The sequence below is a fragment of the Euleptes europaea genome, chromosome 6 (assembly GCF_029931775.1).
Source record: "Euleptes europaea isolate rEulEur1 chromosome 6, rEulEur1.hap1, whole genome shotgun sequence".
Taxonomy (NCBI): domain Eukaryota; kingdom Metazoa; phylum Chordata; class Lepidosauria; order Squamata; family Sphaerodactylidae; genus Euleptes; species Euleptes europaea.
In genome coordinates this window covers 105925806-105952118 of record NC_079317.1, presented here as the reverse complement: position 1 = coordinate 105952118, position 26313 = coordinate 105925806, and the positions used below count along the sequence as shown (strand labels likewise).

General features: G+C 43.5%; 2 protein-coding genes across 2 annotated transcripts in view; both read right to left on the bottom strand.

Moving 5' to 3' along the window:
• Positions 1-1981: 1981 nt before the first annotated feature.
• Positions 1982-16160, bottom strand: MTCH2 (mitochondrial carrier 2). Its single transcript, XM_056850894.1, has 13 exons — positions 16069-16160; positions 13663-13747; positions 11876-11982; positions 8271-8297; positions 7934-7984; positions 6499-6556; positions 5807-5858; positions 5508-5567; positions 5197-5290; positions 4796-4843; positions 4263-4330; positions 2838-2913; positions 1982-2171 (listed from the first exon to the last, which is right to left on the bottom strand). Exons 1-13 carry the CDS (start codon positions 16153-16155, stop codon positions 2085-2087), a joined length of 900 nt encoding a protein of 299 aa, XP_056706872.1. The 5' UTR covers positions 16156-16160; the 3' UTR covers positions 1982-2084.
• Positions 16161-21647: 5487 nt separating this feature from the next.
• Positions 21648-26313, bottom strand: part of AGBL2 (AGBL carboxypeptidase 2) — a 54764-nt gene continuing 50098 nt past the window's right edge. Inside the window, exon 19 of the mRNA XM_056850893.1 lies at positions 21648-21991. Within this exon, the coding sequence (XP_056706871.1) occupies positions 21688-21991 (304 nt within the window). The 3' untranslated portion in view covers positions 21648-21687. The remainder of the gene's footprint in view (positions 21992-26313) is intronic.

Genomic DNA, 26313 nt, shown 5'->3' with positions numbered 1-26313 from the left:
TTGACAGTACTTTACATACAAACATAGTAGCCTCAAAGGAAGTACAAAGGTAGCTATTTCTTTAACACTGTTAACTTTTGCTTTGCCATTTCAGTGTTCACCCTCTCCTGCACAATATTACTGTGGGATGTAGGAGTTCTAATATATAACCATTTTGTCACATTAGTTTGATTTGCTTCACTGATATTCCAAGAAATAACTGCTTTTCTAAAAATCACTAAACACCAGGTAAAGAGGGCATAAAATTAGGGTCTAAGAAAGGAAAAATGTGGTTAGAAATCCAACTAACTTCCCAGAGTTTATGAGAAAGGAGCTGTCTGCTTCCCCCCTCCTGAGCCCCCTCCCAAATTTCAGCCCCAGGACTCAAGGGACTTGCACCAGCCATACAGGTAGGAATCAGCAAAACACACTCCCCTCCCACAAAGGAACCACGGCTCCTTTAGCTTAAGTGCTATTATTCAAGCAGATCAGCACCTGTGGATCTAATACATAAACATATATCGTCGTAGGACACAGCAGCTTACATCTCCCACATGCTCTGAACTCTTCTGCAGATACATTAGCCTGGAAGTAACATGAGTGCTCTTGCTTTGAAATCTTGCCAGAGGAAGAAAGAAGAGTTGGTTTTTATACCCCAATTTTCTCTACCTTTAAGGAGTCTCAAACCAGCTTACAATCCCCTTCTTTTCCCTACAACAGATACCTTGGGAGGTAGGTGGGGCTGAGAGAGTTCTGAGAAAACTGTGACTAGCCCAAGGTCTCCCCCAGCAGGCTTCATGTGGAGGAGAGGGGAATCAAACCAGTTCCTTAACATCACATTTGGTTGTGCAAATGCTGCAGTCAGGCTAGGGGAACCCTGACTGGGCCTCAAGCTCTTCTGCATTGATCTCCTGGTAGGACCATAATGAAAGTCTAAATAAATGGCTGATAGCACTGTCTACACCTTTATTAACACAAAAAATGCTAATAGTATTTCCCTCATAGAATACAGGGTTGGGCCCACCACATTCTGCACCATCAGTGGTTTCATCTGCAGGCATAGATGGAAGGATAACCTTTGAAGCCTCTTGGATCCAGGAAATCACATTTGATAGCTTTTAACCCTTGGATAGAGTAACCAGTTTCAGAAGATGAGTGCTTGCAGCAGCTCTTCAGCTCATTCAGTATTTCTACATCAACACCAGGGGAGATGCTGATTTACATATTAGAGAGGCTACCTGGAGATTGCTCTAGATAAGTCTACATTGCAGCCATTTTTACACACGGTCTTATAAGGGAGTAGTATTTTCCACAATACAATACTTTAAAAAAAAAGAATTTGCAGCACTTTAGGGGAAAGGATGTCCCAATCCACATGATAAGTGGCTGCACATGAGTGGCATTCTGTGCAACAGCCATATGCAGCTATTTCAAGCAGTATCTCTCTGTGGCAGCTGTCACAAAACTGCCTCAGAAAGGTTACTGGGGAGACTCAGAAGCACTCTCCAGCCTTCCTTAATGACAGAACAAAAGCTTTATTTGCCCACAACCTTAGCAATGTTTAACTACCTGCCTTACCAAGCAGGATTCACTTTTTGCATGTAGGCAATGTGATTTGCTTCTATAGGTCTGGATGGAAGAAAGATGCCATACCTGGGTGAAGAAGGAAAAACTACTGGTCCACATTCCCCAAGTTAATTAAAATATAAAAGGCACAAGGAATCCCACCCAAACTAAGCTCACAGGCAGCCTTTATTTTCAGGGGAAAACACTACTTTCCCACCAGCCCGCAGTAGTAGTAGGATGGTGTAGCCCCCTTTAGGAGGACAGTTGAACAGGCGTCTTTCCTCTTGGGGGACAGTAAATGACTCTTGTTCTCTTATGAAGGCAAGCCACCATTTTCAAGTTGAGGAGCTCCCTCGTCCTCAATGTCCCCAGCTCCCTCCATTGATTTGAGAGATCTCCACACCTGTGTCATTAAGTCATGCTCACAGCCAGCTCCATTTCCCAAGATTAAGTGATTATTTTTTTTAAAAAAATCTTTATAGAAATCAGCACACTGCCATCATTCTGTGCATCTGGGGCAGCCACAAGAGTCGCAGGCTTCAGTGAAATCTCTTCTCCTCCCACACGTATCGCTTCCCTGCAGGCACCTTCCGGAAAAACAGACTGTTCCCTCGGCTCATGTTGCCCTAAACGAGTGAAGAAAATTAAGTGAATGAAGTTGCTTGAAGTAAGTCTGAAGCCAGTGGTTTCAGCACCTTACCCACAGAAACAATTTGCAAAACTGATCCTGAAGATTTGTTGTACTTCGGAACAACCCTGCTACAGAAGCCCTGCTGGACTACCACTTCCCCAAACTGTGGAGAACGTTCTGACATATTTTTCTCTTACTGTCTACATAAGATAGCCTAAATCTGCAGAAAGGTGGCAGTACTACTTCAGAATTCACATGCATCACTGCACGTCTTCCCAAGAGAGTCCCATCTCACATGTAAAGCTTGAATGCCAGGGGGAAAGATCTGGCTCTCACATAAGCAACCCCACACAAATTCCAGAGTGGTATACTTGCATAAGCACAACATACATCAGTTTCAGCACATCTACGAAAGGGATCCACCCTCAAAGGCCTCTACACAGACCAGCCTTTAGGGGAGCTGCGGGACAGGCAAGCTCACCCTGGCTTGGCAGGACAGCTGGCATCCACGTGGGGAGGAAGGCATTCCAAACCCCAATGACTCTGTCTGGCATCCTTACTCGGTGACTAGGAGGATGAGCCTCTTGCTGAGTTTACAATGCATAGGAGGAGGGACCCTAAAATGCCATGGTCCTCTAAGGAAAGGATGGGCAATTCATACCTCACTATGCAGCCGGCTCCAGCAATCTATCCAGGAGCTGTATTCTGGCGCATAAGGGGGCAGACCACCAGCAAGCCTGTGGGGTGGGGGGGGAGAAAAGCAGAAAACAAGGTTCTGTTGAAATAGTTCACCAATATCCCATGTTACGAGCAGGCACAAGCCCCAGATTTCTAGCCTCAAGGCCATTTGAAAAGCAGTAGGCCAGGTGCAGCTTCCAGAGCAACCACCCTACTCCTAGTAGGCTTCAGGTAGAACTGAAAATAAATAACTAGAAGTGGTTAGAGATGTGAAGGCCTGGGGGGGAAATGGGAAATTTAAAAAAAGTTTTTTCATTTTCTTTCAAGGTCTTTTAATCAATTTTTCCAATAGAAAAATTAGAAATTTTGGGGAGTACCAAAAAGAATTTCCTATGAAATATTTCCTCTTTTGGAATGGGTGAAATGGTTTTAAAGACAAGCTGGGCACACTGTAGACACATACACCTCTTAAATCCAAGGTGCGTTTCTGCACCTAGAAGGACAGGTATCTTCATGAAGAGAGCATGCAGGGCTTTCATTCCTTTTCAGTTGTCGCATGCCTTCTGTTTTCCCTTTTGACTTGACTTGTGGTTGACCTTTTCACTTCTCTCTCAAACCACTGTAACACATATACCCTCAGACTGGGTAACAAGTAGCTTATTGCCCTAACTTGCTGGAGGGGGGGAAAAGATCAGAAGGATCTGAAAGGCAAATGATTCCTGCCAAGTTCCCCTTTTTCTTGCAGCTCCCCAACCTGCTATATGGCATGAAGTTACCAAGAATCTTCCGGCCAGGAAACTGTCCCAAGAAACAAACTAACTTCATTGTTTTCTACGTCTCTATTATCCAATTCATTAAGTAAACTTTAATGCTCATGAAATATTCGGTAAAACAAAACTGCAAAAAAAGTTACACATTTTCTCATACTCAAGGACGGAAATCTACTGAGTAACTTTAATACGTATCCAAATTTATAAACATCTACTGGGACTGCACAAACCAATAAAATCCAGTGCCTGTACAAAACCAGAAATCCATGCATACCTCCAACCACAGAGTTTCTTTCTCCAACCACAGCTATTTTGGATATAGGCAGGGCACAGAAAAGGATACCTCTTTGACCACTGTACTTTAAATTAAAACCTTACCGTTATTGTAGGAATTTTTCCAACTACCATCTCAACAAAAACATTGAAGGCTTTATTTTCAAGCTTTGTGGGCTATGGAATCAAAACTACTCAGAACAGCTACTGAACAATCTGGAGAACCCAGCTGTAAGATGGGGGCACACTGCTACAATTCTCACTGCCCTATGATGAAATAAGACCTAAAAGCTGATACCAGATATGATACATTTTAAAACATGAAATAAAAAAACAGGTTAAAGAAAGAGATACCCTGCACTCACCCACAGCTATTAATGGCCATCAGGTTCGAGACAAGTACAAAGGGATAAGTCAGCATACTCGCAAAGAACTGCAAATGTAATTCAGAAGATGTATCAACAGAAAGGACGCCACCGGTTTCCCACAGACACCCAGCTTTGAATTAGTTTGTGATAAAGCCTTCTAAAAACCACAGGCAAATATAACCCTACAGCCACCTATGTCACAGGAAGTATGTGTTACACTGGAAAGGCAGAGCTTTACATGTATTTCAATGCACTTATTTCACAGGGCATTCTGATCTGGGATACGAGTTTCCATTTCTGGTTAAATTGAGAAAATGACTGACAGCTGTTCACCTCAGACCTCAAAAATAATTTGAACCTAGCAACAATCCACACGTCAGCTTCAAACATTCTGTCTAGAATGGATGTAATTGGTAAATGGGTCTTGCAATTATAGACAGGGTCGTGAAGTCTAGGAACTGCAACTTTATATGGTCACTGAAAGCCCCCCACCCCACCCCCCTGGACAGAGAAACAGATTGCACACGCACACCAGTGACTGCCTGGGAATAGCTCTTCATCTCAGTCATGGTGGAGACCTGTGAAAGAAAAGAAATTAATGAACATAACTATGTTCCTCCATTAGCAGTAGTTGTTCTCAACCTCATCTGGTCTTAGCAGGGAGAGAGAAAACCCATGAGTTGCCTGTGAATGCTTAACATATTAGCACACTGGCAGTGCTAGCAGCAGGCAGCAATGTGAAATCATATTCAGAGGCTTGGGGACAGCAAGCGGGGAGCAGCAGGACCAGAAAAAAACTGTTCCAGGCTGACCAGTATGAGCAGGACGCACTGCACACTTCTGCTCGAGTTCAGCACTCCACTGCCCATGCCAGCGGGGAATAAGGCCTCTTTCAGGGGCCCTATTCCCCACCTTCCAGGAATACACTTACCCCGTTTTCCAGTGCATAGGTATTGATGAGGTAGGCCAGCATGTTACAGAGCCACAAGGACAGAATGTCTCCCAGCAGGCGGGGAATAAGGCCCCTGAAAGAGAACAACTAGCTGTGTATCACCTAGGAAAAGGTCACATCACACACCCCACTCATACTTCTGTCCACTGTGAAGAGGAGGTCTCACCCTGCCTGTATGACAATCAAGGTAACAGTCCTGAAGTTTGTTTTTCCTACAAACAGTATTCAGTGGGCCCCCTCTGAAAAAAAACTGGCTTACCCCGGTAAAGGCTTCCAAGACAAGTACTTACGCAAAAAATCCAAGGATGCCCTCTTCCCGGTAAATTGTGACAAAGGAGCTAAACACTCCACTGGAAAATAAAAGAGAAATCCACCAAGTTATTCCTGAGTAAAGAAAATACTAAGCAGGGCTTCCCCCAACTGCCTCTTAATCTCCACTCCTCCAACTTGTCTCCTCCAATAAGGGTAACTGGAAACCAAAATGGTCACACACTAATTTCTCCTTACCACCTTTTTAGTTTCCTCAGCTACAAGCATCAGTCTTGTGAGTTAAAAGCTGAATGACGTCAACTCACACATATGCACATACCTGTACTTGGTCTCTCTGCCAATGAACTGCACCATACACCTCAGTGTGATCACTGGAGGAAAATGAGAGAGCCAATGGGGAGAACATCAATGAGGGAAGTCTTTCCTAGTTGCCGTTTCCTGTTCAGGACAATATAGGAATACTCTGCTCCAAGAATCTAAAGCTTAACCTTCACATGCAGTAGAATGAAGTGACAGACTTTTCAGCAGATATAATTTCAGACTGCAGATACATGGTACAATTTCTGAAAAGGCCCCATGTTTTTTAAAAAAAGCAAAACTTTCAACGAGTAGACTAGCATCTCAGGAAGAAAAGTTCTGAACCAGCTTTCTTGCCTCTATGCTAATTTTCTATTTGAGCTTTTTTAAAAATGTTTTTTAAATTCAAACGTGATATCGCCTTCAGTCTGAAGTGGCACAGTCCATTCTACCACCTCAAGGCTTTGCCACCTCATTCTGCAGCATGTGTAGACCAAGCCCCAGTTCACAATCATAAAGTAAAAACAACTCCAACATTTTACAAGATGAGATAGCCAAGCTCATGAAACACTGGTCCTAAAGGCACAAGAAAATAGCACTCCCTTACTCTTTCAATTACCCAAACAAATGGTGGCAGAGATGGGACCAAAGCTCATTGTCCCAAGATTAAAATTTATGCTGATTGTGGCTGAAAGGCTACCAGTCCATACCTACCATGAAAAGGGTGAGTGACTAGTGTAGCAGCAGAACGTGCAACCATTTCTTGGGACGTCTAAGATAAAACAAACCCAGAGGCATCAGCAGAAAGGCATGCAATCCTGAAAGTTAATAAGACTGTGAAGAAGGCTGAATAATCAACTGGCAAAAGGAAGGACAAGATTTGAAGGGATGGCCTGCGCTCCCACCTGACTAGGTTCCTCTGAAGAATTTAATGATTTCTGCTAATCTGGATTACAACGTGAAACATTTTTGACATTTATTAAACAAGGCACTTCTCACAGTCTACAGTTAGAATGGAATTATAATTCTCTAAAGGGTAAGGCCCTTTTGAGCTGAGTGATGTCGCTTATTTAGAGAGAGCGCCTTGAACTATTCTCATGCTAGAAATAATATCGCTGGGTGCATTTCATTGCACACAGGGCTCCTTCTAGAAGACCACTGCAACCAGACAATAATGGACTTCAAATCCCTAATTTAGCAAAAGCAAATTTTAACCAAAAGAGTACATAGGTGAAGACATCATCTGCCATGCAGTCTACTGTCAAACAACAAGCCATGATCAACCCCATGCTGCTCACCCTTCTGGGGAGAAGGGTGTTGATAAGCTGTTACAGAGAAATAACAAAACAAGTCTTGATGTTTCAGTACTCATAAGCAAGTCCTTCAGTCCACAGCCACAAGAGGGTGTGTGTGTGTGTAGAGGTAAACTTTGAGAGCCTGTGTGGTATAGTGGTGTTGGCCTCCTGGAGCTGCCACTATCTACTGACACAGGACTAAGAAAACAAGTTTCAGGCTGGAATACCACTGAGGGGGCAGAACTTGCCGATGGCTCCACATCTACAGGTCACCATGAGCAGGGGGCTGGTTTTGTTCTCAGTTATTCATAAGAGAAAAGGTAAAATAGTGCATTTAGGACATGGCTGTGGTGGAGGAAAAACCTGCCACTAAACATGGAGAGAGCAGAATGCTATGCCATTCCTTTGAGAGAATGCTATTTCCACTTGTGGGTGTGATTTCTGACCCTTCTACTGCAGATCTCCATTTTGCTCTGATGCTGTTTCTAAATGTCTGCAGCCCCTCCTCTACAGCAAATTTCAGGGTGTTCAGAAGGCTGCAGCAGAAAGAGAAGTGGGAAAGTCCTGCTCTGTGAATGGCTGGATGCATGCCCTTGTGTCCCTGAGTTCTGTCTCCAACACCTCAGACATTTTGTTGATGTACACCAAAGCAGGATGTTAGAAACACTATCACACATCACAATTCCCCCAAAGCACAGACAGACAAGATCTTTCATAATGGGCACCTAACTCTGCTGAAATGCCATTCTAGTCTCCTTAGGGAAGAATTCTGAAGACTGCAACTTCACCCTGACATGAGAGGATGTGAAGTCCTAAAGCAGCTACACACAGCTATCCATGGCAATACATCTTACCTCCTTAATAACTTTCTCCAGAGAGGACTCTTTGCTACTTCTCCTTACTTCCTGCAGAAAAAAACAGAAGAAAGGCATATTTAAAAGCCCTAGGGTGACAGCATCTCTAGCCATTATGCAAGACATTTTGTTTTCAATCAGGTTTTTCTTAATTCTTGGAAGAAAATATTCTGCATAGCCGCATACGTTCCACATGGTACACAGTGCTCTACATATTGTCCAATACGGATCACTGATGTCTTCCAATACTATAATCACAAGGTATTGCAAAGAAGGAATAATCACTTCCCAGGGAACGGAGGATAAAATTTACACAAAGAACCTAGAATCAACATACCTCAGCTTGGTCATCTTCTTGGCATTGCTACACAGGAGGAAAACAGAAGAGTCTAAGCTGTGAAAACCATATGCAGCTTGTACAGCCACTCTGCTTGAAATTAAACCTCTAATTACAAACTTCATTTTCTAGGAGAGACTTTGTATAGGATCTACTTCACACACACACACAATCTATATTCAGGAAACTGTATTCAGGAACTGGAATTTTCTCTCATGTAAGACTGGCTTCAGACCCATATGCAGGCATGCCTCTTCTCTGTGGTTCAACTGAGTTGTCTGCTTCACAGAAACCTTGTTCACTAGTTGTCTCTAGTTTCAGACTCTCTGGTTACATCCCTTAATATATTAAAAAAAAAATCTTTGCCCTACATCCTTACAAATATGGGCTGCTGAATTGCCTTCCAAAGCACACTTTCTACTAAACAGACCAGTCAATCTACCCCAATCCTCACCCCAGAGATTCAGTACATGTATCAGACAGATTGAGCAAAACTGACGCAAAAAGAGTTACGGATCTGGCTGAGCCTCCCTCTCCCATAACTCACAGCTGTGCCGATGGATGGCTTTGTGTACAAAAATCTCTTCACTTAGAAATACTGCTTTTCTTAAGAACACTGGCATAGTAGGAAAGTGGGTCAATCAGGAGTTGGCTTTATTAATTACAAAAGACAATCAACAACTGTTCATGGTCATGTCATCTTTCAAAAACTTCTTCAGTGTGTCAACTGAGCTGCTTTCAGTAGGAAAGCACATGTTTTTGAAACACAGAGCCAAGATGCAGGAAGATCTTGACAGGCTGGAGAAATGGGCTAGAACTAATAAAATGCACTTCAACAAAGACAAATGTAAAGTTCTGCATTTAGGTAGGAAAAATCAAATGCATAATTATAGGATGGGGAAGACTTGTCTGAGCAGTAGTGTGTGTGAAAAGGATCTTGGGGTCTTAGTAGACCAAACACTGAACATGAGTCAGCAGTGTGATGCGGTAGCTAGAAAGGCAAATGCAGTCTTGGGCTGCATCAACAGAAGTATAGTGTCCAGATCACGCAAAGTGATGGTATCGCTTTACTCCGCTCTGGTGAGACCTCAACTAGAGTACTGTGTTCAGTTTTGGGCACCACAATTTAAAAAAGATGTAGACAAGCTGGAACGTGTCCAGAGGAGGGCAACAAAGATGGTGAGGGGTCTGGAGACCAAGTCCTATGAGGAAAGGCTGAAGTAGCTGGGTATGTTTAGCCTGAAGAGGAGAAGACTGAGAGGGGATATGATAACCATGTTCAAGTACTTGAAGGGCTGTCATATAGAGGATGGTGCCGAGTTGTTTTCTGTTGCCCAAGAAGGTTGGACCAGAACCAATGGGTTGAAATTAACTCAAAGGAGTTTCTGTCTAGACATTAGGAAGAATTTTCTGACAGTTCGAGCGGTTCCTCAGTGGAACAGTCTTCCTTGGGAGGTGGTAAGCTCTCCTTCCCTGGAGGTTTTTAAGCAGAGGCTAGATGGCCATTTGTCAGAAATGCTGATTCTGTGACCTTAGGCAGATGATGAGAGGGAGGGCATCTTGGCCATCTTCTGGTCATTAGGGGTGTGGGGGGGGGAGGTAGTTGTGAATTTCCTGCATTGTGCAGGGGGTTGGACTTGATGACCCTGGTGGTCCCTTCCAACTCTATGATTCTTTGTTGTTACTGTTCCAAAGAGAAGTTATATATTTCCAGAAGGGTATTTTATTATTTTAAATACTTGCACATTCTCCTGTAGTACATAGTCTGCGTAGTAAATGTCGTGATGTGACGTCACCCCATGGGTCAGAAATTACCCGGTGCTTACCTTTAATGAGTGCAATATCCAGTCTAACACCATGCCCTACAAGTCCCAGATTACACTGGATTCTTTACTGCTTTGTTTGTGAAGGGTTTTTTTTGGGGGGGGGAAGAGGGGCTATCGGTTGAAAGTTTCAAAACTAACTTAAAGGATTCAGCTGCCCATCCAGCTCTGTGACTAAGAAACTACTGTTTAAGGGCTGAGCTAACAAAAGAGTCACAGCACCAATCTAGGCAGCCCACAGAAAAACCTGATCTAATTTTAGTTCACTGCTCTGCAGCCTCTACATAAGGAGCTCAGCACCTAAAGACCTATTGAAAACATGAACCTACCAAGGACCTTTCCATTTACTCTTAGAATGAGCAGTGATAAATGGTGACAGCAACCAAAACGTATCTCATGATTAAAGGCTTACTCATGATTACTCAGAGGTGCCAATGTCTTCAATGGGGCTTATTTCCAGGGTCTCACCAATGTATTCCCTGCCCTCAACAGCGTTCCCCTAGTTCAGCAAGCCTCTGATCAGTATGATGATTTCTCTTGCTGAGTTTGGAGCTAGGAAGATGGACAATCATTCCCAAAATTACATTGCACCTTGAAGGTACATTCAACCTCCATGTGCCTTGGAGGAACAAATCTCACCCTCTTCCTCAGCTTCAAGAGGTGGGCTAGCACTTGCCCAAGTACTGCTCTTTTGATGCCACATGGGATGCTGCAGAAGCACAGCACAAACATGGAAATGATTTCTTTCCCCTTCCCAAACTCAACAGGAAGGTGTGGGTTAATCCATGTTGGAGGCACTTAAAGCACCTTGGAAATACAGCATGACATGCAATAGCCTTCTCCTTCCTCCTGAACTTGAGCTACAAGTGCCTCATGCTCTTCTGACAATTAGCATGACATCAGAGACAAAAAATCACTCCTCTCCCATTGGGGGATAGGCAGTGCCCGGCAATGTCATATTTTGGCAGGTAAGGTCAACCAAAATGTCTGCACCCCTGGATACTTCCAAGTAAATGTCTATTGGTCTGCAACCTTAAACTGAGATGTTATTTTATATGTGCTGCTTTTATTGTTTTAATTTTTGTAAGCTGTCTCAAGTATGTTTTATTGAGATGCAGAATACAAATATTTAAATAAAGCAATAATAAGTTCCAACCTCAAAAATAATCAAACAACATTAGACAGAGCTAGATTAGGGTCCAGGAGCAACACAGTTTTTGGGGTATAAGCTTTTGAAAGTCAACACTTCCTTCATCAGATGCAAATAGGACTAGAGATCTCTGCGACCTTAAGGAGCTTTGACTCTCAAAAGCTTACACCTTGAAAATCTTGTTCGTCTCTAAAGTACTACTGGACCCAAATCTAGCTCTTCTACTGCAAACCAACACAGCTACCCCCTAAAACTATCAACATCAGACAGAAGTTTAAGACGTTGTACTTCATATGTATGAAAAATTAAGGCACTACTTATTTTAACGTAAGATGAATGAATCTCGTGGTGAGATTAGACTGGAGTAACTCTGCACAGGACTGCACTGCAACAGTACAATCCTAAACACGGCTGTAACTCTACTTAGGAGTGCACTTTAAGTGTCAAGCACCAGACTTCACCAAGCTCAGATGCTTTTGGTTTCTGCAGTCAATTTCGTAAAAAAACTAACACCAACACAACTCAGCAATAGTTGATTATCTCACAAAGTTTCTGGCATGGGCAAAAAACAAACAAATAAAGACTGCAAGCTATTTTGCATACTAAAATTACTATTTAAAGAAATAAGATACCTGTAAAACTTTACTGTGCACTACAGTGCCTATTGCTCCTGAGCAGAGTCTAGGAGTCAAACCTTTGAAGAGTCCTGCCCTTCCATCAATCTTCATAATGTGTTTAGCTGAGGAAAAAAAAAATCAACAAATACATAATGATCTTCCCCAACATTGGTTGTTTTCCCCATTTATCTAGCACACCTACAAAGAGGAGATTCCAGCAATAAAAATGCATAACAACTGCTGATGATACTACACATGTGAAACCAGTTAAACTCAGCCTATGCCAGGAAAGGAAAGCCTAAGCTTGCTGACAAGTAACAAACATCAGTATCAAGGTTATCATAAGGAACTACAAGCATAATCTGGAGCACACTAAAGTATGTTAACATTCTATTGATTTCAGTACACTTAACTGTGGACTAGATTGCCCCATAACAATGTTAGTAAACCTCCGGCTCTGTGCTTGTCCTTACCGGACAGTACTATCCTCTACAGAGTTCAGGGATGCCAAGAGGCACTACAGGTCCCCAGCCAAAGATACCAAGCCTCTTGCCCCCCGCACACTATCCAGGACCAGACCGAACATCATATGAAGTTTAATTCCATGATTTCTCTGGTACCCAGAGTGGCCAGCACCCCCATAATCTTGCCCTATTAGTATCCCTTCTCTTGATAGCCCTGATTATTAGTTTGAGTCTAGAAACAGTGTTCAGTGCTATCACATAAATGTTAGCACACAAGCGGAAGGATGAAATATGACACTGCTGGGACACGCGTGTTCATATACTGGACAAATCACATGTGTGGTACCTGGAAGGAAAAATATCCAGTCGCCCAACCATTACTCACTACCTAGTATTAAGAACCTTTACCTCACTGAATGGAATTCTAAAGCTAGTAACTGTTTCTACAGTTTTCTCTTCCCTTCTCTTGTGCTATTCCAAGCTACTTAAAAGACCTAATGATCCCTCATTACAGAAGAGCATTTATGCTCGCTCTGTTAAATTCATTTCCCTCAGCCATACTGGAAGGCTGATTTGCCGGCCCAGTGTATTTGAACAGAGTTTTTAGATGTGGATACGGTGAGCTTGAGACCTTTCGACATTTTTTATTGGCATGTGAAATCTGGTCTGATTTGAGAGAAAGGTATTTGTCCTCCCTTTTAATAGGTTATGTGAATATATCATCTCAAAAAATTGTCCAGTGTTTCCTTGCATATAAGGATCAGAAAACTACCTTAGCAGACATTAAATATTGAGCTTCAGTAATTGCTTGCAAGAAGGTTGCATCACGATCTGTTCAAGACTTTTGAGTCAAAAGAACAGTAAGACAGTTCTCTCAGTTCAAATGCCAAGATGACATAATCAGTATGTGTGCGAGTGCATGTGTGTGCTGTCAAGTCACAGCTGAGTTATGGCGACCCAGTAGCATTTTCAGGGAAAGAGATGTTTGGAGGTGGTTTGCCATTGCCTGCCACCACGTGGGCTGAGAGAGTTCTGAGAGAACTGTGACTAGCCCAAGGTCACCCAGCAGTCTTCATGTGGAGGAGTGGGGAATTGAACCCGGTTGTCCAGATTAGAGTCTGCTGCCCTTAACCACTACACCACACTGGCTCCCTGACATTATCATTACTTTAGCCTTACAATCATCACTGCTATCCTTCAAGAGTTGCAAAACATCTGGGAGAACCAAGTATACATTAAATGGCTACACGAAAAGAAATAGGTAACAAATTGCAGATCAGTCATCCTGCGTTAGGCTCTTTCTGGTTCATAAACAACACTCACACATTAGACACTCACCATAAGCAAAGAGCCCAGGCAGCTGATAGACCTGTCGCCCAAAAATATTTCTTCCCAAAGTTGGAGGGAGGGGTTCATATCCCACCTTCAAAACAAACAGACAGTTTGCAGCAACCTCAAGAGTGAACAGTGCACTAAGGAATTGTTCCAACACAGCCTAGCTCTGATAAGTACTTGCTTGGCCAGCAGTTATAATGTACACTAGAAAAAAAACTCAGAATACTTAATGCTGTGTTCTGTTTTACTGTTCCAGTGCATCAAAAAACAAAGCCAATACTTTTCCAAAATGGACATAGCGTGCAACTTCTATTTGGTATCAAGTCAGACTGCAGTGGGGGGGGGGGAGAGAGTACAAAGTACACTGGGCACCAGACTACACAGGACACATGCAAAGCCTCACCCCCATCAACAATGCAGTCAAAACAGAGTTTCACTCTTCTCAGGCCACTAAGATCAATGGGCTTAGAAGGGTAACTCTGCTTTGGATGGCACTGCAAGTTTCTGTTTTGTCTCTTTTGCGTATTTTTTTCCTTTTCTGCTGACTTTTTCCCAAAAAGGCAAAAGTCAGTTAGGAAAAAGACTTTTTCTTGATAGGAACTGCCTGCTTTTAGAGTTAAGAGTACATTGAAACTAGGACAATAAATCCCAAAGCCAACTAGGTGTGATTCTCCTACCACAAAACTGCTCTGCTGAGTATAACATGAACCACTGCTTGATTTGTCATAGCAGGTCATGTTAGGTAACACACTTCCCATAATCTGCAACTCTTATCTAGGATTAAGATCAGCAATTTAGTTTAAACTTTTACAGGCAAGCTGGGCTTCTACTGCCTCCTGGCAGAAGGTGGCATTATTATTTAGATTGTTACTCCTATCTCACGGCACCAGTACTGGCTAGCATAAAATACTGAAATAACTGCAAGGCTAAGAATAGGTAGCCTCCTAATTACTCATAGATTCATTTGAAACATTGCAGGGATTTGTGCATTCACACTTACGCCAATATCCTTCCCCAGCTCGCATTTTTGATTAAAACATCCCACAAAAGGTGTTAAAGTCTTGCACAGACAGGCTTTTGTTTCTGTGCAGCTATATCATTTTCCAGCCAGCGACAGCACAAGCACAAAGCCACAACCGGCAAAAACAACATGCCGCCAAACGCGCTAAATAAAGAAGTCCTGGGGACTGGAAGTACTGGGAGTGTCTCAGACTCTACCAGTAAGGAACAGGAGGAGGAGGGCTCCTTTGAAAAGGAGGTGACTATAAAGCCAGCACAAAAACTCATCTGGATTTAGAGCGCCTGCTTTAGGGCGAGGAAGCCAAGGGCAGGCGAGGCCGCCCGAAGCGCCCCGTGCCCCGAGACGCGGGCCATGAGGGCGGCTCCGTGGCTGGCGCTGGCCGTGCTGCTCTGCCAGGGACCCGGACCCAGCAGAGGCCGCCCGCGCGGGAAGCGCAGCCTTCTGGACCTGGTCCTGACCCTGTGGTGCTACCGGGCCCGGCTGCAGACCCCGCTGCTGGCCCTCAACCTGTACGGCTGCTACTGCGGCGCCGGCGGCTCGGGGCGGCCCGTGGACGCGGTGGACGAGTGCTGCTTCGGGCACGACTGCTGCTACCGCCACGCGCGGGTGGCCCTGGGCTGCCGCCGGAGGGTCAAGTGGCAGCGCTACCGGCTCTCGTGCGGCCGCGCCGGCACCACCGAGTGCCGCTCCGCCGGCGCCTGCGGCAGGGCGGCGTGCGAGTGCGACCGGCAGCTGGCCGAGTGCCTGGCGGAGGCCGCGCCCAGCAGGCGACACGCCTTCTACGACAGGGGGCGCCTCTGCCGGGGGCCCGGGGGCTCCTGCGCCGCCTTCCGCCCGGCCTGGAACGACACGGCACGCGGGGGGGGGTAGAGGGGGGCCCCCACCCCCCACCCGGAGCGGCGCCTGAGGGCCGCGGCCGTTGCGCCCGGAAAGCGAGGCCGGGGTGGGGGGAGGGGCGGGAGTTTTTGCCGCCGCTGCCTCAGCAGCACCGCGAACGGCGCTCTTAGCCCCCCCTCCCCCTGCAACCGGACCAAGGCGGGAGGCGGCCAGAAACGAGAAGAACGGTCGGCGTCAACGGAGCCGGCTCCTCGGCCCTGGCCAGGGCGGCGGCAGGCGAGCCCCCCTCAGGGGCGGGCCGCCTCAAGAACAGGGGCAGGTGGACCGGGGCGGGGGGGCTCGCTCAAAAAAACACAACAGGCCGAAAGGTGGACGACTGTCTGAAGAGGGCGGGGGGAAGGGGCCAGGTCGCCATAGCGACGCTGGCACGGGAGGGGGAGCAGCTGCCGTGGCCGGGAGGGAAGGGGAGGGCAGTCACGTGGGGCCAATAGGCTCCCCCCTCCCCGCTTTCCCGCGCTCTCCTAGGGAGGGGGGGGGTCCCCAGGCCTCACCTGCACCAGCACCTTCACGTACATGAGCGGCTGCGAGAGCACAGTGAGGCCGGAGCCCAGCAACACTTGCGAGGCCGCGTCCGACATGCTGCCGCCGCCGCACCGGGCTCCGCCAGTGGGGGGGAGGTTGCTGGGCTTCCGCCACCCCCACGTGACCTTCCGCGGGCAATGACGACACTTCCGTCGGAAAACGCTCCGCGGTCACGCCACTTCTCTGGAGGGAGAAACCATAGAGAGTAAAGGATGGCCGCGCGTTCCGGCAACCGTGGGAAGCCCCCGGCTGCGGGACACAGCTGCTCCCTCGGGTTTGGTTACGATGGCGCGGGTGTTTTTATGGCCTCTCTCGGTGAGGCTTTGTCCCGGTCTGACTCGATTTGTAGCATGAGATTATCTACGCTCTACCCCCGGGTTTCCCCGTGGCGGAAGCCCTTCGGAGTGCGACACAGCCCTTTCCTGTTTATTTGATCGACCGTCTTCTTTCTCCGTCGGCGGCCTTTTGCTGGTCAGGTCAGTGATGACGGTGAGGAATGGAATGGAACGGAAGCCTCTACGGCCAACGCGTCGGCAGTTCCGGCCCCGCGCCTTCAAAGACTTCCTGGGCAAGACTCTTACAGCCAATGAGGAAGGCGGGTTGTTTGCGTCACCGGATAGGTCGAGGTGCCGCTCTAGCATTTTTCTGGCTCTGCAACATCGGAAGAGCCGTGAGCCAAGAAGAGGGGGGAGTTTAGCAAGAACTTGGAAGCAAATGCAAATACCCGAAATAGAAGATTGGAAAGAAAAACTGTTGGACTATGCCAGTATGGCCAAAATGACTTTTTTGCTAAATCCAAACTCAGTTTGATGAAAAGTGGGAATCATTTTATACTTATATGACCTCAAGTTAATCAGACGAACGTCGTATATTGACCAGTGCGAATATGAATAACTGGCAATACTTTATTATGTTTCAATTAATTGATAAGCAAATTCCGAGCTTTTATATGTTATATTTTTAACATGTAACACTTAGATAATTTGAATGATTTCCATATTTTTATAATTACTTTTTTTTAGATATATTATACTACATTTGATTTGTACTTGCTGGTAATGTGATATTGTACTTGATTGATTTAGTTTATTTTCTAAATGAAATTGTTATATTGTTTTTGTACATCAAAAGGTTTATCCTATTATAAAATATAAAAAAAATTAAAAAAAAAAGAAGAGGGGAGAGATCCGGAGCGCAGCGGGCCCAGCGGCGGAGTCGTTGTCAGGCGCCGGATGGTGAATGGCGAGCAGGTCACGGAGGAGTTAGGATATCATTAACAAGATAACCGCAGCCTGGCCTGTTGTCTATCATGTTAGTTTACAGTAGGCCTGATGTTTTGCTTGCTTTTTACGTTGAAGTCTCCACTATTTGCTAGTAAAAGTTTTTTATGAGCGATTTTTTGTTACCATCACCAGCCTTTGCCTACAGGGCTTTCTAGGAAGGAAGTCTGATGTACTTCTCTAAGTAGGAATGCAAAGCCCCATTGTAACAAAGCAACTGTTGCTGCTAATCTCTTCTGCATTCTAGTTCTATTCCTGTTTTACTTTGAACTCTGACCTCCTTACCCCATAAGTATGCTATAGCAAGAAAGTTATTTGTGTTAGACTATGGCATGCATAGGGTCGCCATGAGTCAGAAGCGACTTGATGGCACTTAACGCACACACATGGCATGCATATGAAAGCACTTTGTCACTTGGGAATCTTTCCTTTCTTAAGCAAATGTCCATTTTCACCATTTTCAAACTATACTTTCCCCTACTTTTAAAGACACTGCAAGACCACCTGCTTGCCAGTGAAATTGACAAGTAGGGGGAAAGCCTTTTGTTCGCTGATGCCTTGTTATTGTATGTATGCTCTTTGAAGCCCCCCCCCCCATTCCATCTCAGAACAGGACCAGCAAACTGATAATCTTTTCTTTCAGAAAAGCTGAGAAAGAGAAAGTCTGAAGGGCAGCCCATTCCTGAAGGGGGGGGGCAGTAGGCAGCAGCCAGGAGCAAGGAAGGGAAAAAGTACTTTTAAAATGAAAAGGGGGGAAATGCCCCCATAGAAAGCAACACCACTGCTTGAGTGGATTCCCAGGGCGAAAGGGGTCAGGAAGAGGACTAACGTCAACGCAAGCTTTCCCTTCTGGGAAATCCCTGGCGGTGTGGCTACGCTGGTGGTGAGGGCCGGCGGAGCTCCATGGGTCCTGGACACCAGTATGTTTGCCCCCTTGCCAGCATAGGTTCCACCTTATTCCATGATAAGGTGGCACCTATGTCAACATGGGGCCACACTGGCGCCTAATGGAACACATTTCACATTTTAAAGATTTTCCCTGCATCTCTAAGCATGATTTTTTGTCATGAAAATTGTTCTTGATTAAGTGCATGTGCAGTCAGAACTCTTGAAGGAACTAGCTTTTTTTAGCTGTCCTAAATACAATACCTAAACCAAAAAGGTATGCATCAAAAATGGGGAAGAGCTACCTCCTACAGTAACTTGTTATTTTAACAGAGAATGTATACTGACTAATTATACTGAGGGGACAACATTATGATATGACTTCTCTTTGTCATACCAAAAAAAAAAACCCAATTATGGACATGTAAGTAACTCAACAGCAAGATGCCCTGAATAGATCTCATTAGATTTCCGAAGCTAAGCAGGGTAAGCCATCAGGGAGACCACCAAGAAATACCAGGGTCGCTATGCAGAGGAAGGCAATGGCAAACCACCTCGGTTAGTCTCTTACCTTGAAAACCCTACTGAGTTGCCATAAGTCGGCTGCAACTTGACAGACTTTACACACACACAACTCCCCTGTGAATTCAGTAATATTTTTTCTGTATATACAAACTGTATTTTGTGAATGATTCCAACTACAATGCCAATAATCACATAACAGACGTTGCTTAAATTGCAATCTGCACACCAGTTCTACTGCCTAGACGTAAACCTGACTAGTTTGAGAGTTATTGTGAGGGTCTCTGTCTATGTGTCTCTGCTTCCCATCACCTGCTTTGTTATCAGTGAACTCGTAAAAGCAGTTCACACCTTCTGGTCTCAGGCGCCAGGCCTGATTGCCCCAAGTATCTTCCCCCCCGCTGTTCTTCCTGTCAGTACTCCCTCAGGCCGATGCGGCCTTGGAAGTGTGATAGCTTCACCAGACTTCCTGGGACTCGTCTGATGTTTTGTATTATGCCAAGCTTGTAACTTCCCATAACAATAAGTGTGAACCCCAGTGCCCCAGTGCCCTGGAGTCAATATATTCTGTAAACCCAAATAGCCCCTCACTTGCAACTTTCTACCTGTGCCTGTCTCATCTCCTGATGTCTTCAATAAATCCTTTGTTTCTTTACCACCGTCTGAACATTTGATTTAGAGAAGCAAACTCAGAGAGAGGGGATCTCTCACAGTTATTCTGTTTCTGTGTAGTAGTTATCTAAATATTTACTGTAGCTGAATAACTGACTGAGGAACTATGTGTTTTGAGCATAAATTCCTAAAAGGGCATGTGTTGTAATTTCTATCAGTGCAAGCACTGCCTTTTCTGCAGAATATTCGATTTTTAGGAGATTCGAGTAGATGAGTGAACATTGATGTCAAGTAGCTTTATGCCACTCTATGTAGAAGAGGTTACGAAATAATTTTAAAAAGAAAAACCCAGAAAGTAACCCATCATAAAGTTTCATTTAATATTTAATTACAACAGCCCTTAATTCAGCAGTGTCCATTTGAGAATGATATAGAAAACACAGGATTTTTACGTTTTATTTTTTACTGACAATGCGAGTTCTATGGCCTTTTGCGTATTAGATTGTTACTGTTTATGGTTAAGTTAGTGATATTTATTCTTAAAGAATTAAGGAAGTTATAAGAATATTCTTGACTAGGATTTGGACTAACTCAATTTTTAGAAGTCTTTCACTGATGTAAATGCTCCCAGAAATTTATCAACTATAAAATTCTTTATTTATGAAAGATTTGGGGTTTGGAGACTTTAACTGTCCAGGTTACTTGTGTGAACCTGGCTGGATATGACCCACAAATTTTCAGTGCCCCTCCACTATCATTACTGGGTCTCATTTTAATGACATATACAATAGCTAAGTGGACTGTTTCTCATTTACAGTTCAGGCACATTACTCTGTGATTTCTGATGCTGGTATCTAATCCAAAATTTGGTGACTAAAATAAATGGTGTGCAAAGTCACTTAGTTTTTATACCCAAACAATTTGGTTGCTTACAAAAAGACATCAAGGTTTACAAATAGATTTTAAGCCCTGTGCTTAGTTTCTGTAGGTTCTCCACTAAAATAATTAATAGATTATAGATGGCTACATAAACATTTTTTGTTTAGTTTTGCTTCTTTATATGACACAAGAATTTTTTTATGACGGTTGCAGACATTCTGAAAAATAGAGCTGTACCATCATCGCCTATTTGTTAAGCCCTTTATTGTTCACACATACAGTTTACTCTCTGGGACAAAGAACACTGAGAAAGTTAAAGAAAGCAGTATTAGCAGAGACTGATTAGAGACAGGATGTCAGATAGCCAAGACCTTCCTTGAGTGCTAGAAATCTGACTCACCACTAAAATCATGAAAATGCAACAACATATGTGCCTGAATATTGCAATTCTTCCCTGTGCAGTTCCACAGTTGGATCCAGACTGAATTTTCCATCAGTGCAACAGAACTGTCCTGCCTCCCACCACCCACTGATCTCCATGAAATGCCACTCCTGGGGGATAGGAGGCCCTGGCGAACAACATGAAGGGGTTTGCAATGGGAAGGGGTAAATCGGTATAGATTTTTGTTAGTAGGAAGTTTTGCCTGGATCCAACTCCACTATTGTACTAGAAGATGTGTTCTGATAATGCTCACTACTATACAACCACCTATGAAAACTAAAATTTACCACAGTTATCAGAATTTCACATTTTAACATTAAAAAAACTTGACACTTTTGAGATTAAGAATACTTTTTAAAAAGAAATAAGGGTGGAACTACATGTTAAATTCAGGTTCCCCCAACCCCGCATGTGCCAAAATAGTGGATGTACAGAAGATATTTGTAGGGGGAAATCTGAAGGAGAAACTTGTATATAATACCTTTCTGTACACGCAGGTTCTCCCCTACAATTCCTCCTTCTACGAGCTTTTTTCTTTTCAACTAGATGTCTAGTTTTAAAGCCCAGCTGGAAAGCAGTGAAAAACTATATGTAGAAGGGGCATTTGTAGGGGAGAATCTGGGCAGACAATATTAAGCACTCCCTCCTACTTGTTGATTCTCCCTTGCAAAAAAATCCCTCCCCAAATATGACTTAAAAGGAAAACATGGAACTGGGAACCCTGTGGTATCCCTGTAATTTTGTAGTTCCATACTAACAAAATGTAAAGAATAATCTTACCCTTTCTTATCAGTTAATCTCACATATATACCTACAGAGATGTGAGAATTAAAAATGACCATCCTCTTTATCAAGTTTTCAAATGTTCTTTTGCCAAACAGATGCAGCAGACTTTGTATCAAATACTTGCAATGTCTGCAATCCCTGCAAGAGTAAAGTTCAATGTGAGTTATTCAGAGTCAATGATTTCATGGGAACAGAACAGCCCCTGACTTGGGACCAGCCGCTCTCTGTTCTAGTGAAGAATGTTTTCGACCACTCTCCTTTGGTGCTCCCCTGACTTTGACACGACGGTGTTCATTCTCTACCCCCACAAGCAGTCGGTCAATTTTCAGGGGTTTCCATTTGAATTCTTGGTTGGAAAGTACTTGTGACCTGCTTTGACTCAGATTCCACAGCTGTTTCTTGTCCTGAGTGATTTCAGGTTTCAAAGAAAGGCCTCTGCGCAGCATTAAAGTCACTGAAGGTACTTCAGGATTCCACCACATGGATCTAAATAAGGGGGGAAAGCTTGTTTTGCAAAGGTGTTTTTTGTGGGTTTTTTTACCATCAAGTCATATCTGACTTATGGCAACCCCTGGTGGGTTTTCAAGTGGGGTTGCCAACCTCCAGGTGGTCACTATAGCTAAAAATGCCTGAATATATTCTTCATACACAACTCCAAACCAAAGGATATGTTTCACAAAAAAACATATATTATTGTGTGTTACATCTTACATTAATCCAACATATAAGCACAAAGCCATGTGCACAACACTACACAAATTATACAAGAATTAACACCATTCATTTAAAGAGTCCAGGTATACATCACCGCAATGTCCAAAAGTTCCTGTTTGTTTGTGTTGTGGATTATATGCAGTCTAAACAAAATATAATGTGGCAAGGGTAAAACAGGTCTCCGGTATTTGTAATCCTGTTTCCATAATTGTTCAGCAGCCATTCATTATTAAAACCTTGAAATATAGGCTTGCTGTTGTTGAATGTCGATTTCAAACGGCAACCGTGTATGCAGTTCCACGAATGGTATAAGGCAAAGATTAACAACTACAATATATACAAGAAAAATTTCACCAGGTTGGAGTGCCATGCTGTAAATAACCAAATGTAAATAAATCTTAAGAATTTAATATAATATCTATGCTTATTTTATATTTAGTGGACCAGGGTTTAACTTACCCGGCGGACATCGCCTGTCGCCTTTTTGTTACTCGCTCACTGAGTGTTTAGAAAACACCCGCAGTTACATTGAAAGCGGCAACAGCTCCAGGTGATTTAAATCATTAAAGGAGGTTAACGAAAGAAGGGCATGGATCTACCTAGTTACAGGAACCCTGAATAGTCGCACGCAGCATTTAACCCATTCAGGGCTACAGTGTTGAATAGGCTGATAAAACAGGCTTCTTGCTGTACTAATATTTTCTCAATGGCTGTTACCGCACTAGGTATTCCCAATGATATATTAAGAGTTTGGAAATGTTATAAAAAATACAGTTCGCACTTTCTGTGTATTCCCACCGATGTATTAAGAGTTTGAAAACGTTATAAAAAATACTGTTCGCACTTTGTTTGGCTCCTTTAGCTGTGAAGACGTCTTCCAACCATTTTTTAGCCTTGGCATCCAAAAACCCTTTTAAAGCGATGCTTTTTATAACATTTCCAAACTCTTGATACATCGCTGGGAATACCTAGTGCGGTAACAGCCAATATTAGACCGAGTGTATTTTTTGTGTTTGAACTGCCATAAGGCAAAAAACCTGAGATCAGTATCAGAGTGCTTGTATAGATTAAAATGTTCCACTATCTGTAACATTATTTCTTATATGGGAACGGTGTTCTCCAATACGTAATTTTAAAGCATGACCCATCTGTCCTTTATAAATCAACTGACAAGGGCGAATGATTGCATAAATCACATTGGCCGAATTACAGTTTGTGAACGATCTCAATACAAACCGAAATCCAGTTTTAACATAAGTAAAACTTTTTGCCGGTAAAGCATATTGGCACATAATACATGATCCACAAGGGTGGTGGCTGACTATACTAGAAAGGCCACTATCCTTGATCAAATCTGTATGAACTAATTTATCATGGAGGGACGGAGTACGTCGGAATCCTATTAATGGTGGAGAAGAACAACTGGCTATAGAGCTAACAATATGTCAGTGCTTGGAGATTATTATTTTTATGCCTCCCGCCAGCGGGATATACTGTATTGAAGTGGCCAGCCTGTTTTCTTTCATTCTTTTATCCCTAAACAATTCTGCCTGTGCACATTGGTCTACTCTCCTTTTTTATTTTTCATAGAACTCTTTTGGATATCCTCTATTGGTAAGTGTTTTTTGCAGCGAGTGCGCTGCTATTTCAAAGTCATTCAGTTTGGTAGAGTTCCTTTTCAACTGCAAGAGTTGGCCATATGGTAGATTTATTTTCAGGTGACTAGGGTGATATGAATGCTAATACGAGAGCACCCCTCACCAACCATGATGTCTAAAAAAGGAATGGCGTTCGCGTCGGCTTTACCCTCAAAAAGAATGTATCTACAGAATTAATCCACACCATGAATTCATTAAAGCTCTGCATATTATCAAAAATTATAAACAAATCGTCAGTATACCTTCTATAAAAACACGTTGATTGAATGTGAATTAGAAAAAATATATAAACTTTCAAAAGAAATCAAAGATATTAGCAACTGAGGAAGCACATGCCGAACCCATAAACACACCTTTTATTTGTTTATAGAATGTGTTTTTAAATCTAAAGAAGTTATTTTCAGAGGTTAAATCCAAGAGATCCAGTAAAAAATGCATGGGAGGGTGTTTAATATTCCTATTATTTGGCAATCCCTCAATTATGGTTCTTACTTCTGGAAGAGGTACATTGGTATATCATGCATTAACATCAAGGGTGGCCAAAACAGCACTTGAAAGGCTGTACTTGAAAGTTTTCTACCTGTTGTATGAATTGTCTAGAATCCATAACATAGGAAGGGGTGGCCAATGTAAACCCATGGAGGTAGTATTCAAGGTATTTGGACACAGGGTCTAAAAGTCCATTAGCGTCAGACACGATGGGCCTGCCCAGTGGATGGATAAGACTCTGGTAAATTTTAGGAAGCACATAAAAGATAGGAACTCTTGGGAACCTATTAACAAGAAAATCGGCTTCCGTTTTGGAAATATAATTGAGAGAGCTTCATACACTACCGTTTGAATTATACTGGTCACGGCTGGCGTGGGATCCTGTGGCAACTTAACATAAAAATCAGTGTTTAGTTGGCGGGTACATTCTTGTTCATAATAAACAGTATTCAAAATCATGTATTGTGGATCATGTATTATGTGCCAATATGCTTTACCGGTAAAAAGTTTTACTTATGTTAAAACTGGATTTCGTTTTGTTCATTTGCCCTTGTCAGCGATAATTTCATGAATAAATTCCATGAGATGCTTAGTCCAGAAAATCAGGTTTATTCAGAAAAGTCAACAGGTTTCAGAAGCCTAAAAGTCAAATGGACTCTAATGCAGGCGATAGGCGGTTACAGGACATAAGTAGCAAAACAAAGACAGATAACAGGGCACCATGGTAACCGCCCCCCCCCGGAGACCAGAGGAGACCCATGGGGCACTCAGCGCTTCGCACAGCGCGAAGTCTAAACAGTACAAGGGGAGACCTTGAACGAGGAACACAACAGCAGCTGCTCCCAACCACAGCATACCATTCCCAGGACTTGCTCCTGACAGTCAGTTGATTTATATAGGAAAGACGGGTCGGGCTTTAAAATTACGTATTGAAGAACACCGTTCCCATATAAGAAATAATGTTACAGAAGCCCTGATAGTGGAACATTTTAATCTACACAAGCACTCTGATACTGATCTCAGGTTTTTTGCCTTATGGCAGTTCAAACGCAAAAATACACTCTGTCTAATATTGAGAAAATATTAGTACAGCAAGAAGCCTGTTTTATCAGCCTATATCACCCAAGGAGTTAGGCAGGGCTGTTTACTCGCCCCCCTGCTATTCGCCTATTATATAAATAACATCGTTCCTTGAACACACCGGATTTACATCCACCTAAACTAGAGGACAGGCATATTCATATATTGCTCTATGCTGATGACGTGGTACTTCTTTCAAGAACCCCAGTTGGCCTAAGGAGGGTGCTAGTGAGAGTGGCAATATTCTGTGAAGGAACGCCTGACTATTATGACAAAACAAAAGTAATGGCTTTTGGTAATTGCCCTAATTATAGGAGGTGGAGCATAAATGGCCATAGGTTGGAACAGGTAACCCAATTCAAATCCCTTGGAACGACAATCCAGGCATCTGGCTCCAAGCTGGCCCATAGTACCTATGTGGCCAATTTAGGAGAAAGATCAGCCCGTTCAATAATAAATTTTTTCCGGACCAAAGGGGCACACTATATTCCAGCCGCCCTTAAACCTTTTCAGGTGAAAACTCTAGCACAAGTGTTATACGGAACACAACTTGACTCTCCACCCTTATGTCTTATTCCCATGGAACAAGTGTAATCCAAGTTTCTTAGAGCTGCCCTGCAATTGCCAAGATGTGTATCAAATGCTATGATCCGTTTAGAAACTGGCATGATGAAGGTTGAGGCAAGGGTTGCCTTGTCCTCGCTTTCCTCTGGCTAAAAATTAATTTCAACCCTAAGTGTCTTCTTCCACTGATTCTTTGTGATACCTTTAGGTCAAAGTGGATAATAGCCATTGAAGACAAACTAAATAACCTGGGTTTTACCACACACACCCAGAACTACTTCCGTTAGGGTGGGATCAAGATAA

Coding starts and splice junctions, on each gene's coding strand:
- MTCH2 (XM_056850894.1), bottom strand. CDS start 16,155: ATGTCGGACGCGGCCTCGCAAGTGTTGCTGGGCTCCGGCCTCACTGTG. Junction 13,748..16,068: donor ACGTGAAGGTGCTGGTGCAG/GTGAGGCCTGGG, acceptor TTTGTTTTGAAG/GTGGGATATGAACCCCTCCC. Junction 7,985..8,270: donor AAGAAGATGACCAAGCTGAG/GTATGTTGATTC, acceptor TTTTTTCTGCAG/GAAGTAAGGAGAAGTAGCAA.